Source organism: Acinonyx jubatus, chromosome D2, assembly GCF_027475565.1.
Source record: "Acinonyx jubatus isolate Ajub_Pintada_27869175 chromosome D2, VMU_Ajub_asm_v1.0, whole genome shotgun sequence".
Classification (NCBI taxonomy): domain Eukaryota; kingdom Metazoa; phylum Chordata; class Mammalia; order Carnivora; family Felidae; genus Acinonyx; species Acinonyx jubatus.
Genome location: NC_069393.1, coordinates 79,960,600 through 79,975,689, shown reverse-complemented (window position 1 = coordinate 79,975,689; position 15,090 = coordinate 79,960,600). Strand labels below are relative to the sequence as shown.

Below are 15,090 nucleotides of genomic sequence, written 5' to 3'. Positions count from 1 at the left end.
GTTTATTTTGAGAGAGAAGGAGAGCGAACGCCCGAGCAAGGGAGGGACAGAGAAAGAGAGGGAGGGAGGGAGACAGAGAATCCCAAGCAGGCGCCTTGCTGTCAGCGCAGAGCCCGATGCGGGGCTCGATCCCATGAACCGTGAGATCATGACTTGGGCCAAAATCAAGAGTCGGACGCTCAACCTGCTGAGCTACCTGGGCGCCCCCAGAACTTTTAAAATATGAGTTAGGCATCTAGTTTCATCCTAAAGCTGGGGCTTCAGAGAGGAGCTCCCTCTTTGTATAAGGAATGATGCAAATATTTAGCTTACGGTGGATATATCTGGATCCTGCTCACTTACAACACTTGCATACTAAAGCAGGCATCTCTGGCAGCCGCCCCCCCCCGCCCCCCCATAAACTTAGCTTTCTTTAACATATTTAAAGAGCAAATAATTTTGGTATTGTGGTCTGCTACAGACATCATTTGTAGTTTAGCCAGGATATTATTTGAGAACTGAAAGCTCTCTAGGTATTACATCCGTATATAAACCATGTGTTAGAAAGATATAAATTCAGTTTTGAAATATTTGTTAGGCTGCTTTTGGCTTTCAATCCGTGCCAAACATGTGCTTCGGTGACGGATGGAGTCATGTGGACCCCTGAATGAAACTCTTTATTGTGTATAGATTTTGTCTTCCAGCAGCTGGGGTAGGCAGGCTGTGAGATGAAGAAGATCCAGTTACTTAAGAGGTGTGTTTTCGAGGGAGCTTACAATCCCTCTTTCCCCTTCGAAATATGCCGCTGGGTTGTTTGGTCTCAAACTTTGTGCCCCAGTAGATGCAGTCATTCAGTCTGAACTGATTGACAATAATTAACGTCTGGCATTCTTGCGTTAACTTCAAATTCTGAAACTAGGATGTGTGCCTAAGAATTGATTGACATGTTTTGGCTTTTGGGGCCAGTGAGCTAGCTATTCAAGAAGCCTGGATCTCAGGGCTGCCAGATAAAACAGAGGACTCCTCGTTCAGTCTAAATTTCAGATCAGCGTCGCATAATTTTTTAGTGTAAGTATGGCCCCAATATTTCAGGGCACATATTTCTATTTCAAAAAAAAAAAAGTCATTGGTTGTTGCTCTAAAATTCAGATCGAACTGGACGGCACGTTTTTGTTTGCTACTTCTGGCAACTTTGCGTAGATCTCGATTTATTGTCAGTTCTCATAAACAGTGGCTGTCAAAGAAAATTCCTCGGTGATGAAGGTTTTGTGAGTTTGGAAGCCCGTGGGGAATGGAGACGACGGAGACGGTGTCGGTCCACAGGATAAACACGAACGTCTGTTAGAACAAAGTCTAAGAGCGGACCGATAGAGCGTGTCGGATGCGCTTCCGATTGGACTCGAGACAATACCTTTGTCTCCTTCTGGGCGTCCCCTTCCTCACAGTTGCTGTCCTTGTGGTTTGTGCCTCGCTGTGCAGGCAGACCTGGGATGTGGTCTGAGAAGCCGCCTTCTCCCTCCCACCCTTCCTCCCTCTACACCCCCACTTCTCCCCACATGAGAATGCCCAGAACGCACCTGTTCGAAGCCTGGGATAATTGGCACCCTTTTCGCGAAGACTCCTGGGCCATCTCTACTGTGGTCAGTTTCCTCCTTCAACTCTGAGCACTCTTATAGTTGCTTTCCTTTCCAGTTGTCTTCGGCAGACCTTGTGCTCCGTGAAGGCAGAATCGAGTCTGATAGGAGGAAGGACACACAGCATGGAAGCTGTCAGGAAACTGACGGAAGAACTTTTTTTCTTCCCTCCAAAACGGCTGCTTCAGATTGAGCGCTGCCATGGATTAGGTGTTAAGCCTTTCTCTCCATGAAGCCTCTTCTACAATTTTCTCCGTTCTGACAAGGGTTAAGCATCGTGTATTCTGTTATGTACGTCAGAAAAGTCCCAGAAAGGCAGAGGTTGAACTTGGTCTGGACTCACATGGACCGATGCAGTGCTCTCAGCTGCTACCCTGCACCGCCTCCCTGCCACAGACAGGAGATCACCACTCACTGGAGGTGACTGGAGAGGATTCTGGTTGGCTCGGTAGTTGTTTGCTTGTTCGCTTTAGAAAGAAGCCTGTTTAATATTCTTTAAAACATTTTTAATGTTTATTTTTGAGAGAGAGAGTGAGACAGAGCGTGAGTGGAGGAGGGCCAGAGAGAGGGAGACACAGAATCCAAACTAGGCTCCAGGCTCCGAGCTGTCAGCACAGAGCCCGACGTGGGGCTCGAACCCACGAACTGTGGGAACATGACCTGAGCCGAAGTCGGATGCTCAACCGACAGAGCCACCCAGGCTCCCCAGCCTGTTTAATATTCTTAACACATAAAGTTTCATATAAATAAATTAGAACAATTAAAAATGGGCAAGAGATGTGAAAACATAATCCCCAAATTAAGAAATGAAAAATAACTGATAAAAATATGAAAAAGTTTAACTTCAGTGACAAGTGCACATTAAAACAACCAAGAGATTGTGAGGTGTTTTTGTTTGTTTGTTTGTTTTCAAATGCTCGCATGGTTTTTAGAGGGCTTTTTCGGAACTTTTGGCTCCTGAGCATTTTTGGCTATGGTTGGCTACTGACTTGTCAACCTGCCAGGGCTCAGTCGTTGCTGAATAAATAGAAAACAGTCATGCTTCATGTCCAACAAAGGCCGGGGGGGCCTTTGTCCACTCCCCACATGCTCTCCCCTGTCTCCAGGATTCCTTTGAGCAGGGAGGCCACGGAACATTGTGTCTCCTCTTGTCGATGCCACTGTTGATATCCTAGAGAGGGAAAGACGAGGCAAGCTTCCAGTAACGCCCTTGGTGAGAGGATACGCCACGTGGATGGCGGATAAGTGCTGATTTTATAGAGGGGCAAAAGTCCATTTAGAACAATTAATGCAACATTAGTATGAATTTTAAACCAGCGCAATGGCACTCACCCACAAAGGCACTCGCTCTGGTAAGATACTTGTTGGCCCTTACGAGAGATTGGCCAGTTCTGTCGTCTTGTGGGAATAGATCAGACTAAAGATGGTTAGGTATTACTGGGAGGAAATTGTTTAAAAGTTCCTAAACTGGGTGATTTTCTTTGCTTTTTTGGCTTTCTCTGTGTAAGATGAGGCCAGGATTTAAAGATAACTAAGCACATTGTTCAGTTTCAAAAACTGAGAACAGAAGGGTTTCTAATTGAAATGGTTAAAAATGCTCCTAAGTCATTTCTGTATGCCTACTAAATATTTATCAAGTTGCATGGAATTAAAACTTGCCCGAACTCAGGGCTCTGACCCTGTCTTATAATAGTTTTGTGTATCCTGTTTGACCATTTAGATTAGGATTCCCATTTGGGTCCCTAAAATTCAATGGGCAAAATCAACAACTGGAAGATGAAAAGTTGTAAAAATACTGTCTGCGCCTGCCTCCCGATAGCCACGCTTTTCCCTTGGTCATTGGGATTTGGGCAGGAATTCCTTGGCTGATTCCCACCCATCTCCCGTCCTTACTTCCTCCAGGCACAGGACTCCCAGTCTTGCGCATTCCCCACCCCCAAACTGCCTGAGCCACAGGAGTCCCTATGGTTGAGTGTCCAGCAGACAGAGGAGGGGGAGGAAAAGTTCCTGTAGTAGGGGCACGAGGCATAGGCTGTGCCCCCGGTGTCGCATTTTGGAATTCTGAACATATTTTCTCATGAACACATGTGGGGTTTCAGGTCTATAAACCATTACCTGAGTTAAAACTCAAAGTGCTTTTTTTTTTCTCATGAAAAAAGAGGAAGTGTTTCAAATGGTGGGAGAAGAGTCCACCACATTATGAGTTAGTAAGTGTTCGAGAGCCAGCCTTCGAGAACGGCTAGAGTCGATAGCGTCCCATTCGGATAATCAGCCTGTGCTTGCTTATTTTTGGTGTTCGGCACGCTTGCTGAGGGACAGCTCTCCCCTGGCTCGATGGCAGGTACACACTCTTGAGGAGAGAAGGAAACATCAGGCTCTCGTGATCACAGTTTTTGTTAGGGTCCCTCAGTTCTCTGTTCTGATCTTAATTTTGCTTTTCAAGGAAGATCTCCTGCTGGGAAGATCAGGAGCAAAATGCCTTAGATGGGGATTCGCATTGACTTGCCAGTTCTTTCTCCTTATAAATAAGTAAATTGGAATTCTGGCTTATAAATAAGACATATGTGGGTTTGGTTCTGTGCATTGACCTGCAATGGCCTGGACATTGCTGGGTGAGCTCAACACCGCCTGTCAGAACCTCCAAGATTAGAACCAGGACCTGGCCCCCTCCCCTTTGTCATTAGGATCACAGTAAGGCTGTGGGAACTTTTCATTTGTTTGATGATAATCCATGAAATAAATACCTGTCTGCACATGGATGTAGGAGTGAATTTGACAAACCAGGCACCTACCTCTTGAGGGTTTTTTTTTTTTTTAATATTTACTTATTTATTTTGAGAGGGATAGAATACAAGCAGGGGAAGGGCAGAGGGAGGGGGAAACAGAGGATTCCAAGCAGCCTCCTTGCTGTCAGCACCGAGCCTGATGCAGGGCTCGAACCCGTGAACTGTGAGATGGTGACCCGAGCCAAAGCCAAGAGCCAGACACTTAACCTAAGACCGAGCCACCCAGGCGCCCAGCCTCTCGAGGTTTTAGATTGGGGGTCAAGGAGGTGAGGGCAGAACAAAAGGATAAATAAATAAAACAAGTTTAGGTACTTAACAGTTGTGGGAAAGGAAAACATAGAATGATGGTCTGGAGAAGATCTTGGGTCGGGAGGAAGCCTCTCTGAAGTGGTAACGTTTGAGCTGAGACATGAGTAATGAGATCTGGGGTCACGCACAGGCTTCGGGGCTGGCGTGTTCAGCAGAGGGAGCAGCGAATGGAAAACACACGAGGTACGACTTAGCCGGGCGCATGGAGGTGGTAGAAAGGTGGTCGGTGTGGTCGCAACAGAGTGAGCAACATGGAGGGATCAGGGTTGGAGCTTTAGGACACAGGAAGGAGTTGAACTCACTCCGAGTGTTCCTGGGCCGGAGCGATTGTTAACGTATGGAGCACGGATCCTAGAACGTGGCTGTGCGGGTGACCTCCTGGCTTCACGATGTGTTTGACCGTGGGGCTTAATTTCTCTCTGCCTGTTTTCTCATGTATTAAACAACAGTAAGCATCAGAGGGTGTTGTGCCGTTTAAACACGCCAAACTTTAAAGGGTTCGTGTGGGGCTTGGTGCGTAGCAGCTCAGTTAGCATTCACCCTTGTGATCGATAAGTGCTTATTGTCACCTGCAGCTCAACGCGCCTCTTTGTCCTGTGAATGGTTCCCGGTCGTCTGTTCATCTCCAGCCCTCATACTCTCCGTTCTCGCGTCGCGAATGTTTCCGATGCGAATTATTTACTCTGCTTAAAAACTCTAAAATGCCTTCCCATTGGGCTCAGGTATCGCTTGGTGGATGACCATGCTGTAGATTTTTGCTCTTCTCAAGTGTCCCCCTCCCTTAAGATTGGAAGAGGGAGACCTGCAGGTGATGAGGCTACCAAGAAGGATTCAATTAAGAAGTGGGAAATTTTTTGGAAGACGAAGAGAGAAAAAGCACAAAGAAGCTCCTTGGATTTGTTGTTGACTGAGGGTCATAAGAAAGGGCTGTGTCAGATCGCCCGGCCATGTGACCATGAGACTTAAGGGTCACTGGATGGTGGTAGCATTGGCAAGACGTGTGACACAGAATGCCTTGTTTTCTGACTGGGGAATGGAATGAAACCTTTGATTTTTTTTTTTTTTTAGTTTAAATTCAAGTTAGTTAACATACAGTGTAATTGTGGCTTCAGTGGTAGAACCCAGTAATTCATCTCTTACGTATGATGCCCAGTGCTCATCCCAGCAGGTGCCCTCCTTAATGCCCATCACCCATCTAGCCCATCCCCCTCCCCACCTCCCCTCCAGCAACCCTCAATCTGTTCTTTATATTTAAGAGTCTCTTAGGGTTTGCCCCTTCCCCGTTTTTATCTGATTTTTCCTTCCCTTCCCCTATGTTCATCTGTTGAGTTTCTCAGTTCCACATAGGAGTGCAGTCATATGGTAACTGTCTCTCTCTTGCATGACTTACTTCACTTAGCATAACACACTCTAGTTCCATCCACGTTGTTGCAGATGTCAAGATTTCATTCTTTTTCATAGCCGAGTGGTACTCTGATGTATATACACCACATCTTCTTTATCCATTTATCAGTCGGTGGACATTTGGTCTCTTTCCATAATTTGGCTATTTTTGATAGCGCTGCTATAAACATTGGGGTGCACGTGCCCCTTTGAATCAGTATTTTTGTATCCTGTGGGTAAGTTCCTAGTAGAGCAAATGCTGGGTCGTAGGGTAGGAAAGCTTTGCTTTTGAAACGTGCCAAATTTGAGAAGGTGATGGCGATCAGACACAGGAATTAAAATTACAGACTGCACTTGGCTGAGTTGGTCGGATGGGAAAATATTGATTTGGGCAACATCAGCTTAACATTAATGAGTGCTGTGGGGGACAGTGTAGAGAGGGAAGATGGCCCAGAGCTGTGACTTGGGAGCTGTCCAAGGCCCCCAGGGAGAGAGGAAGGCTGGAGAAATGGGGGATGAGTGCAGCAAGGCAAGACCTGGTCAGAGAGCACTCGGGGGCTGCCGAGTCAGTGTCTATGCTAGCAGAAGATGGTCCGCGGTGACCGATGGTGCAGCAAGGATATGAGAAAGAGCCCTCAGATGGGACAGAACTTTTAGCAGAGATGTAAGGTGACCGCTCCCTCACTGTGGCGCACTTCTGTTTGCTAAGTTTACGGTAGTGGGTGGAATAAACTCATTTTCACTTTTGTCTGTTTTGCTGTTAACTTTCAAAACTGGCTTCTAGAGTATGGATTGTAACCCTTGGTTCCATTTGTTTCCGTTTAGATCATTTCTTGCAAAGTAAATTTGGGAAAATTCTGACTCCATCCCAGCCCTCAAAAGTAATCAAATGAATTCCTGCAGCACGTATCTGTCCCTGGGGTGAAGGGCAAAGTGAATGAATGTATTGGAAATGCAAAGGGCTTGGGTTTTGCCATTAATTCTGCCATTTGTTGTGAGGCAGCATTAAGAATAATCGTGTCGTTCGGCCTGACCGTTTGTAAAATGGTCCTTCCACTAGCTTCCACTGACCAGCAAAGGGTATAAAAAGAAGTTAATGTTGTAAATGATTTTGCTCCCCACGGAAGGGAGACACTATGGGCACGAAGAATCATTTTTCTGTGTAGTAGAGACAACGGATGCTTTGGGTATGAATCCATTTGAAGCATTTATGGGAAGCTATAACCAGTTTTCTTTGGGTTTTGAAATGACGTATAAAACATCTTTTCAAAATTGTAATTGTTCCCTAGTGCTTGGTTGCTTTTATTTCCAAATGGGCTGCCTAAGGCTGGCATGCCTAAGTCTGTGTATCTGTGATGCCAGGAAAGCTGGTAAGAAAGTAAAATGTGCAAACAGTCGGTTTGTTGTCATGAGTCTGAATGATTGATGTTTTTAAGTTGATTTTTTATTCATCATAAAAGTTTATCCATCATAAAAGTAATATGTGCTGACTACAGAAAAATCAGAGATACATACAAAAACATAAAGAAGAAAAACAGTGAATTCATAGCCCCAACACCCAGAAAAAAACCTGAAAGAGCATTTTGGTTTATTTCTTTCCAAACACTGATTTTAACACAAACAAAAACTAAGCTAAATGACACCCATGTACACTTTGCATCTGTGATCTCACTTGGTCCTTTTGCCAGCCTTCTGTGGTGGGTGATGGTCCCATCGCCTCCCGGACACACAAAGAATCTGAGTGTCGAGCAGGGGACACTTGCCCAAGGTCATGCGTGTGTGGCCTGTGATGGCCTTTCAATTGCTTGAGGATCAACTGCTTCTGCACAGCCCTCTGCCTTTTCATACTCTGGGAGACCTTGTCAATTACTTGACGCTTTTCACTTGACTGTGGCTGCCTCATCTTCCGCCTGAACGAAGAGCAATGTAACAGTCAAGGGCAAGCACTCTGGTCAGCGGTGTTTGGAGCCCTCCATGGTGACCAGGCGTCTCTGAACTTCTGATACTGAATTTCTCCAGAAGGACATTAGTCCTGTGAGATTCAGATTAAGTTTTAAAAATGATACATAGTAGACTTGATTTTATTTTACATATCTAATTTTTTTTTAATGTTTAGAGAGAGAGCAAGCGGAGAGGAGGGGCAGAGGGGAGAGAGAGATTGAGAGAGAGAGAGAGAGAGAGAGAGAGAGAGAGAATCCCAAGCAGGCTCCACGCTCACTGCAGAGCCTGACGAAGGGCTCGATCCCATGACCCTGGGGATCGTGACCTGAGCCAAAATCAGGAGTTGGATGGATGCTCAACCTATTGAGCCACCCAGGCGCCCCAGTAGACTTTATTTTAAAGGACAGTTTTAGATTTGTAGGAAAATGGAGAAGATCGTGTAGATTGTTTACACCTTCCCCACCTCCACGTTCCCCTGTTATAAACATCTTAAGTTAAAGTTGTGCCTTTGTTACAACTAATGAACCAAAATTGATAGCTTTTCAGCTGAACTTCATACTTCTTCAGATTTCCTTACTTTTTATCTCACGTCCTTTTCTGTTTCTCCATCCCACCCAGCATGTGGCCCCAGATGACATTTAGTCATCCTGCCTCCTTGGGCTCCTCCTGGCTGTGAGGGTTTCTTAGAGTGCTTGTCTTTGATGACCTGGACAGTTTCGGGGTGTGCTGGTTACGTATATCGTAGGATGCACCTTTTTTGGCATGTGTCTCAGGTCAGACTGGGGTCATGGGTCTGGGAGAGCAAGACTACAGAGGTAAAGTGTCATTTTTATCACATCTTATGAAACGTACATGCCACCAACATGACGGGACTGTTTATTTGCCCTTGATCCTCTGGCTAAAGTAGCTTTTTCAGGTTTTCCCTGAAATTCTTAAAATCTAAAATTACTCTTTTCAGATTGACTTTTGCCATGGTTCTTTTGAGCATCCCTGGGCTGTCGTTTTAAAATCACATTCCTGGGGCACCTGGATGGCTTAGTCAGTTAAGCATCCAGCTTTCAGTTTTAGCTCGGGTCATGATCTCCCGGTTTGTGGGTTTGAGCCCTGCATCGGGCTCCACGCTGACAGCATCGAGCCTGCTTGGGATTCTCTCTCTCTCCCTCTCTTGTCTCTCTTCCTCCCCCCAAATAAAAATAAAATAAACTTAGGGAAAAACAGGTTTAAAATCACATTCCTAATTTCCATCCAGGGAGTCTGTAGATGAAACGCAAGAGTGACAGTATTATTCAGTAAGGCTGCAGATAGGGATCTGAACCAAGGAAATATAGTTGTGCTTTATGGGAATGTTGCCACTGTATTTGCCTGCAGCAAGGAGCACTTCAGTCCGGTCTATAAATTTTTTTTAACTCTCACATATTTGGGGCTAAGGAAAATGCATTACGAGTTTCCTAAGCCCGTGTCCCCAGATTGTTACGCAGCTCGTAATGGCCACCTCGACCTTTCTCTGCCCCACCTCACCCACTCCCAGCTGGATTTTCAAAAGAATATTTATCTTGATCCTATTTTTGGTGACTCAGATCAATTCTTCTCTCTTAGGTCCACGTAGGGGAAAGGCAGAACTCCAGGTGTGATGTTTAAGGTTTACCTTGACGAGTAATCTCATCTGAGTTTGCTTCCCCAGCGGCCCAGGGCAGCCTGAGCAGATCCCCACCAGTCCCTAAAACCAGCGTTTTCTAACGATCAGTAGCCCACGGTCATTTTCCAGCTGTCAGTGTGGTTTGGTCAGACACCGTCTGGAAGTCTAGAAACGTGGATTTGGACATCCTAAACTGACTTCATGCAATAAGCTTTTTTGAAAGCTCTTTGACTGCATTGAGCTTCCTCAACCCTGTGAGAATCCAGAAGGGAGAGAATGTGCTTCCCATCCTGCAGAGGGCAGACAGGACTTCAGGGGCAGGCCTGGAGAGCAGAGGTGTGAGAACTCAAGCGCAGGGCCGGATTTTGCTGCTCCAAGATGGCTGTTGTTCTCTGTCTCATAACTCCGCCTCTGTCTCCACCTCTATTGGAGCTGAAGCCCTTGGTTGGCCATTGGAAAGTTGTTCCCTTAGCAAAGCAGGCAAAGGAGGCTGGGCCATGGGCAGCCAGGCTCTGGGTGATTCACATGGTGGGGAGAGATCCAAAGTCACTTTGCGGGCGGGGGGTGGGGGGGGTGGTCTTCATTACTGGTTTTTTTCCAAGACCTTAGAACCCATCCCTGTGAAGATTCTTTCTTGCCGGCCGAATCGGGTCTTCTATGTCCCCTCTTGACCGGCCACAGTCAGGTCTGAAGATGAAAACCTCAGATGAGGACACAAGCAAAGCAAACACACGTGTTATTGCAGAAGATAATTGTGTGAGGAACCAAACTATCTAATATCCTTTTTTTCCACCACGAGACGGAGGAAAACTGGCCATTTTATCAAACTGGCCAGCAGTGTGTCTGGTCACCCAATAGACAAAAAGCCAGAAGTCCCTCCTCACTGTAAGCTAGTCCTATTTTTTTACCTAGGCAACCGAGTTTTGTTGATGCCTAAATATTAGGAAAAACAAAATGTATGCAAACTGTCTATTTTATAAGGTCCTATTTTTTTCCCCTGGGTTTCTAGGACTCGAATGTACGCATCGTTCAGGACCTGCTTTTATGGTTTGTCAACAAGATCACTCCATAAAATACATTCTGATATCTCACAGCTGTGTATAATTTATTCTGTCTATCCATGCAGCACAAATAAAATTTTTATTTGCATCGTCTAAAAGAAAGAGCAGTGTGTAAATACATAAGCAAAGCTCATAAGAAACGGTCTTCTGCCTACAGATACTGCTGGGGGGATATTGTGCAACCAATTAAAAAGCGGAGGGAGGGCTTCATTATCCATGTGCATAGACAATAAATACCGTGCACAGCAAACAGTGCCGTTACTCAATTTCTTAAAAAGGTTGCACAACATTCTCCTAGTGCCGGCAGAGCCTGCCTCTAAATTCTCCTCGGAATATTTAGAAATAGAGCCTCGTAGACGAAAACGGTTCAGCCAAAAAGGACTTCTTTTGGATTAAGATGATGGAATATGTAGGTGAAAAGGGAAATGTTCGGTGGTTGGAACATTTTGCCTTCGGGAGAGTAGATAACTCTTTCTCTGCTACCAAGGGTCTCGGAGGAAAGAGGTGCAGAGGACTGAGAATGTTCCCGTGTTTGGTTTGTGCAGCTTCAGCGTGATTACCAACTAGGAGGCCCCACAAGGTTCCCCAGCTTCCCCCAAATCAAGGGTGTGGACTTGCTCCCCTCCTGCTCCCCTGCTGGCCAACTTTCGCGAATGATTCACCCAGGAGACCTGGGCTGTGTGGCGCCGTCTCCTTCCTTCCCAGACGTATGGCTTCTCAAGGGCGTTCTATCACACACAAAGACTGTCATCCAAGTGTCTGGGGCTGGGCGAAGATCTCTTCCAGGTCTTTGTGCAGTGTGGCTGGAATACCCTGGAAAGCATCCGGTCTTCCCCACTGTGGCTGGGTGGTGGGTGGCGGGTGAGGCAGAACTCCTGTTTTGGATTTAACGAGCCCTTGGACAACCAGATTTGTGACTGACTACTCAAGTGAACCACTCACTTGGGTTGGAAATTTAACTGCCTGGAGTAGCTTCTAATCAAATTGTTTTGCTTTTGTAGAGAAAATGTTTTGATGCTTGCAATCACTTTCTTAACAGTTTTGCCCGAGTTTTCAAAAGATTAACGTAACGGCCACAGTGACTCTTGGCATGTGGCATGGCTTTCATCAGTTTAGGGGAAAGTTCAGACAGATTTCCCATTTTTATTCCATAATTGCTGGTATTTCAAAGCTTTCTTAGTCCAATTCAAATTAATACACCTCTCTCTTAAGATAAATTCAGCTAATTGCACTCTGTAGTCTGGTTCAGCAGGAGCTCTATAACTAAATTAACACACACTTTCAAGTAAATTCCAACTCGGGAGTCCCACCGAGGGTCCAGAGCAAGAGATCTGGGTCCTGGCAAGGCTCAGAGAGTGATGTCGATGTCACCAGTGGATGACGTTCTCTATGCTTCATGTGTATTTTTTCCTTCTAGCCTCGCCACGCTCTGCCTCATTTTATGGAAAGGGAGAGAACTTGCTGTGCCTCTGTGGACTTGTTCTTCCCATGGCTCTGTGTGGGCCTGGAATATTCTCATCTTCACGGCTGGGCTTATATGCATCCAACAAATAACGATCTTTCCTGGCCTATCCGTCAAGAGTAGGCCTCCCCACCGCTCTACCATCAACTCGTGTTTTCTTATTCCCTTCTATTTGGAAACCATTGCAGATTTGCAGGAGTGGCACAGGGATTACACAGAGCCCCTGTAGCCCTGTGCCTTCTTTGACCTGCCTGCTCTCTGAAATGGTCTTGTCTGTTCATCTTGCTTTCAATACAAGAACACGTATTCATGTCCCTCTCTTAGATGCACGGGATAGAGAACTGAGTCTTCTGGGGTGAAGCTACATTTATGAAATGAAGGTCCCGCCAGGATAGGCAGAGGGACTGACTCTAGGTGACATTAGGGCATATTGGGCCAAATCAGAAACAATGGGCTTTTTGAATGGGAGACATCAGAGTGCCCATCAGAAGGTAGGCAGGGATTAAACAGTTGTTGAATGAGCGAGTGAGTGAACGAGCCAACAAGTGGGCAAACAACTGGACCAGAGACCCACAGCTGATAACATGGAAGAGTCAGTACAGGTGCTTGGGTATGTCTCATCCCCAAGCCCCTACTTGTAGTGACGTGACACTGCCAGGGAGTACATCGAAAGGCATGAAATCAAGCTGGTGGACGAGGGTCATTTATGCACAATCTCTATGCTGCCAATGGCTGCCCCCTCTGCAGTCAGGAGAGGGGATTCTGGAATCTTCCCTTTGGGTAGCGATTCTTTCCACTTCTATCCAGCCCTCCACCAGTATCCACAGATGTCACCACCTGGAGTGGGCCCCTCTGGGTGCATGGCCAGAACCCTCATCACTTGAATGCGGGTTCATCCCCAAAAACTCAGCTCATCTCAGCCCTGAGCACCACATGATTTCCTCTTCTTGTTCACGTGGCTCATGGTCCTCTCCCCGCCACACACTGCTTGTGGCCACCAGGCCCACTCACTTCCTCTGCCGCTGGCCATCTCCCCAACTTTTGGCTCATCCTTGTTCCTGTGGTCCCTCAACCAGTGGGAGTTTTAAATGCCTTGTGAGCAGCTTGAGAATCTTCCCGATCGGCTGTGTCAGACAGTTAATACTCAAGTAGTAATCCTTTTGTAACCTGAATATAACTGCAGGCTTCCACATTGAGAATGATAAAATGGTGTGGATTTAAAAGTATTTGGGGAACTGTAAAATGTCTAGGATTAAAATTTCAATACCATTTGTGCCCAATAAATGTGAACTCCTTAGTAACTTAAAACAGTGCTATTATGACTCAGGTCTGAAAATTATGAGTCCTGGTTGAAGAAATGGGAATAACATGTGAGGGAATCTGCTCCCATCCTTTACCGTGAGGGATAGACTGTGGTTGCACCACATAGCAGGAATGTGACCTCATCGGAGAGTGAGCCCAGAGAAATTACCGTACTTGTTAAGAAAGTGATACACACTCCAGAAGAGAAAAAATGTTATACTTTCCATTAGGATTGTTTATGGATATGGCGCTAAATTGAACCTGTGTCGGGACATTAACTGGTTCGACAGGACCCCAAGAAACAAGATCATATAATAGTTTATTGAATTACTTAGTTTTTTTTTTTTTACATAAACCAGCCTCGTCAGTCTGAACTGGCAAATTAATTTTGTCTATAGAATCACTCACTGAAGCATATAAAATTAGCCTCCGTAAGTACAGAGAGGAGACTCGGCATCGGGTTGAGCTGATTCACTGGGACTTAAGTAAATGGCTTTAGTCTTAATACAGCTAAAGCCTTGAGATGTTTAATGGAGAGCTGGTCTTAAGCAAAGCATTCATTCATCATTTAAAAAGTCACTACTTGCTGTGTTTTGGTTGCTTGTGGAAGGACAGAATTATATATACTTTGACTTTGATTATCACCCAGCACATGCCATAGGACTTGGAGGGGAAAATGAGCTTTCGTTTGAGTCACAACATCGTTTGGTCAGATTGACAGAGAATTCATCACCTGCAACACTGACCGTGACTTAATAGAGAATGCTGTTTCTTTGGTCTCCTTCAACTTCTGGATATTTTCGTGGAGTTGTTTATGTCATGAGTTTCTGATGTCAAACTCTTCCTGACAAGAATGAAGAATGGGGCTGTTTTCTTTCTGACGCAGGGGTGAACCCAGGAAGCAAATCAGCACCTTCCATCCAGCAGGCCGGAAGAAGGGGCCGGGGAGGAGCTTACGAAATAGTTCAGGTCTCTGTCTTGAACGGAGCCCTCTGGGACCCCACGGAGAGCATCCACTCAAAGGTCAGTTGTCTTGTCTCTTCTCGTTTTCTTGACTGTGTGATGGCTGAAGTTTGAAAATCACGTCAACTGCACTCATTTTCTTTGGTCCAAGCTTTGTCTTTGTTTTAATGTTGACTTTATCCTTACAGAGTGAAATTTTGTAGAGGGACAGTCTTGATGAGGGGCCCAGCGTCGTTTACGTCTGCTAAAAGTTACTTTTCAAACACACACAGGTGATAACGTGTCCAGGTATACAGTTTCTGTGTGTGTGTTACTCGAGGGCTGGGTATTTTTCTATATTCATGTCTATTTCATCAACATTTTGATGTTATCGATTATTGGTAGAAACATGTTAATGTGACTTTTTTAAAAAGTTTGTAATGAGTTTTAATGCAGTTTTGTGCTTTGTTGACTTTGATACATATTTGATTTGAGCCTTCTATGATGTAAAAGAACAATACAAAATTGAACTATTAGCGATTAAGTTTGATATTTCGATGAGTTTTAGGTGCCAAATCTACGCGACTTTCTTAAATTTCAGGACTTGTTGGAACAGTTGGAGAGTGATAAAAATCTATAGAAATATGAGCTCTTT

General features: G+C 45.4%; 1 protein-coding gene across 2 annotated transcripts in view; it reads left to right on the top strand.

The window, feature by feature from the left end:
- Positions 1–15,090, top strand: part of ADAM12 (ADAM metallopeptidase domain 12) — a 341,670-nt gene that overhangs the window by 32,851 nt on the left and 293,729 nt on the right. For both annotated transcript variants that reach the window (XM_053207586.1, XM_027063359.2), the window contains exon 2: positions 14,380–14,516. In XM_053207586.1, the coding sequence (XP_053063561.1) occupies positions 14,380–14,516 (137 nt within the window). The remainder of the gene's footprint in view (positions 1–14,379; positions 14,517–15,090) is intronic.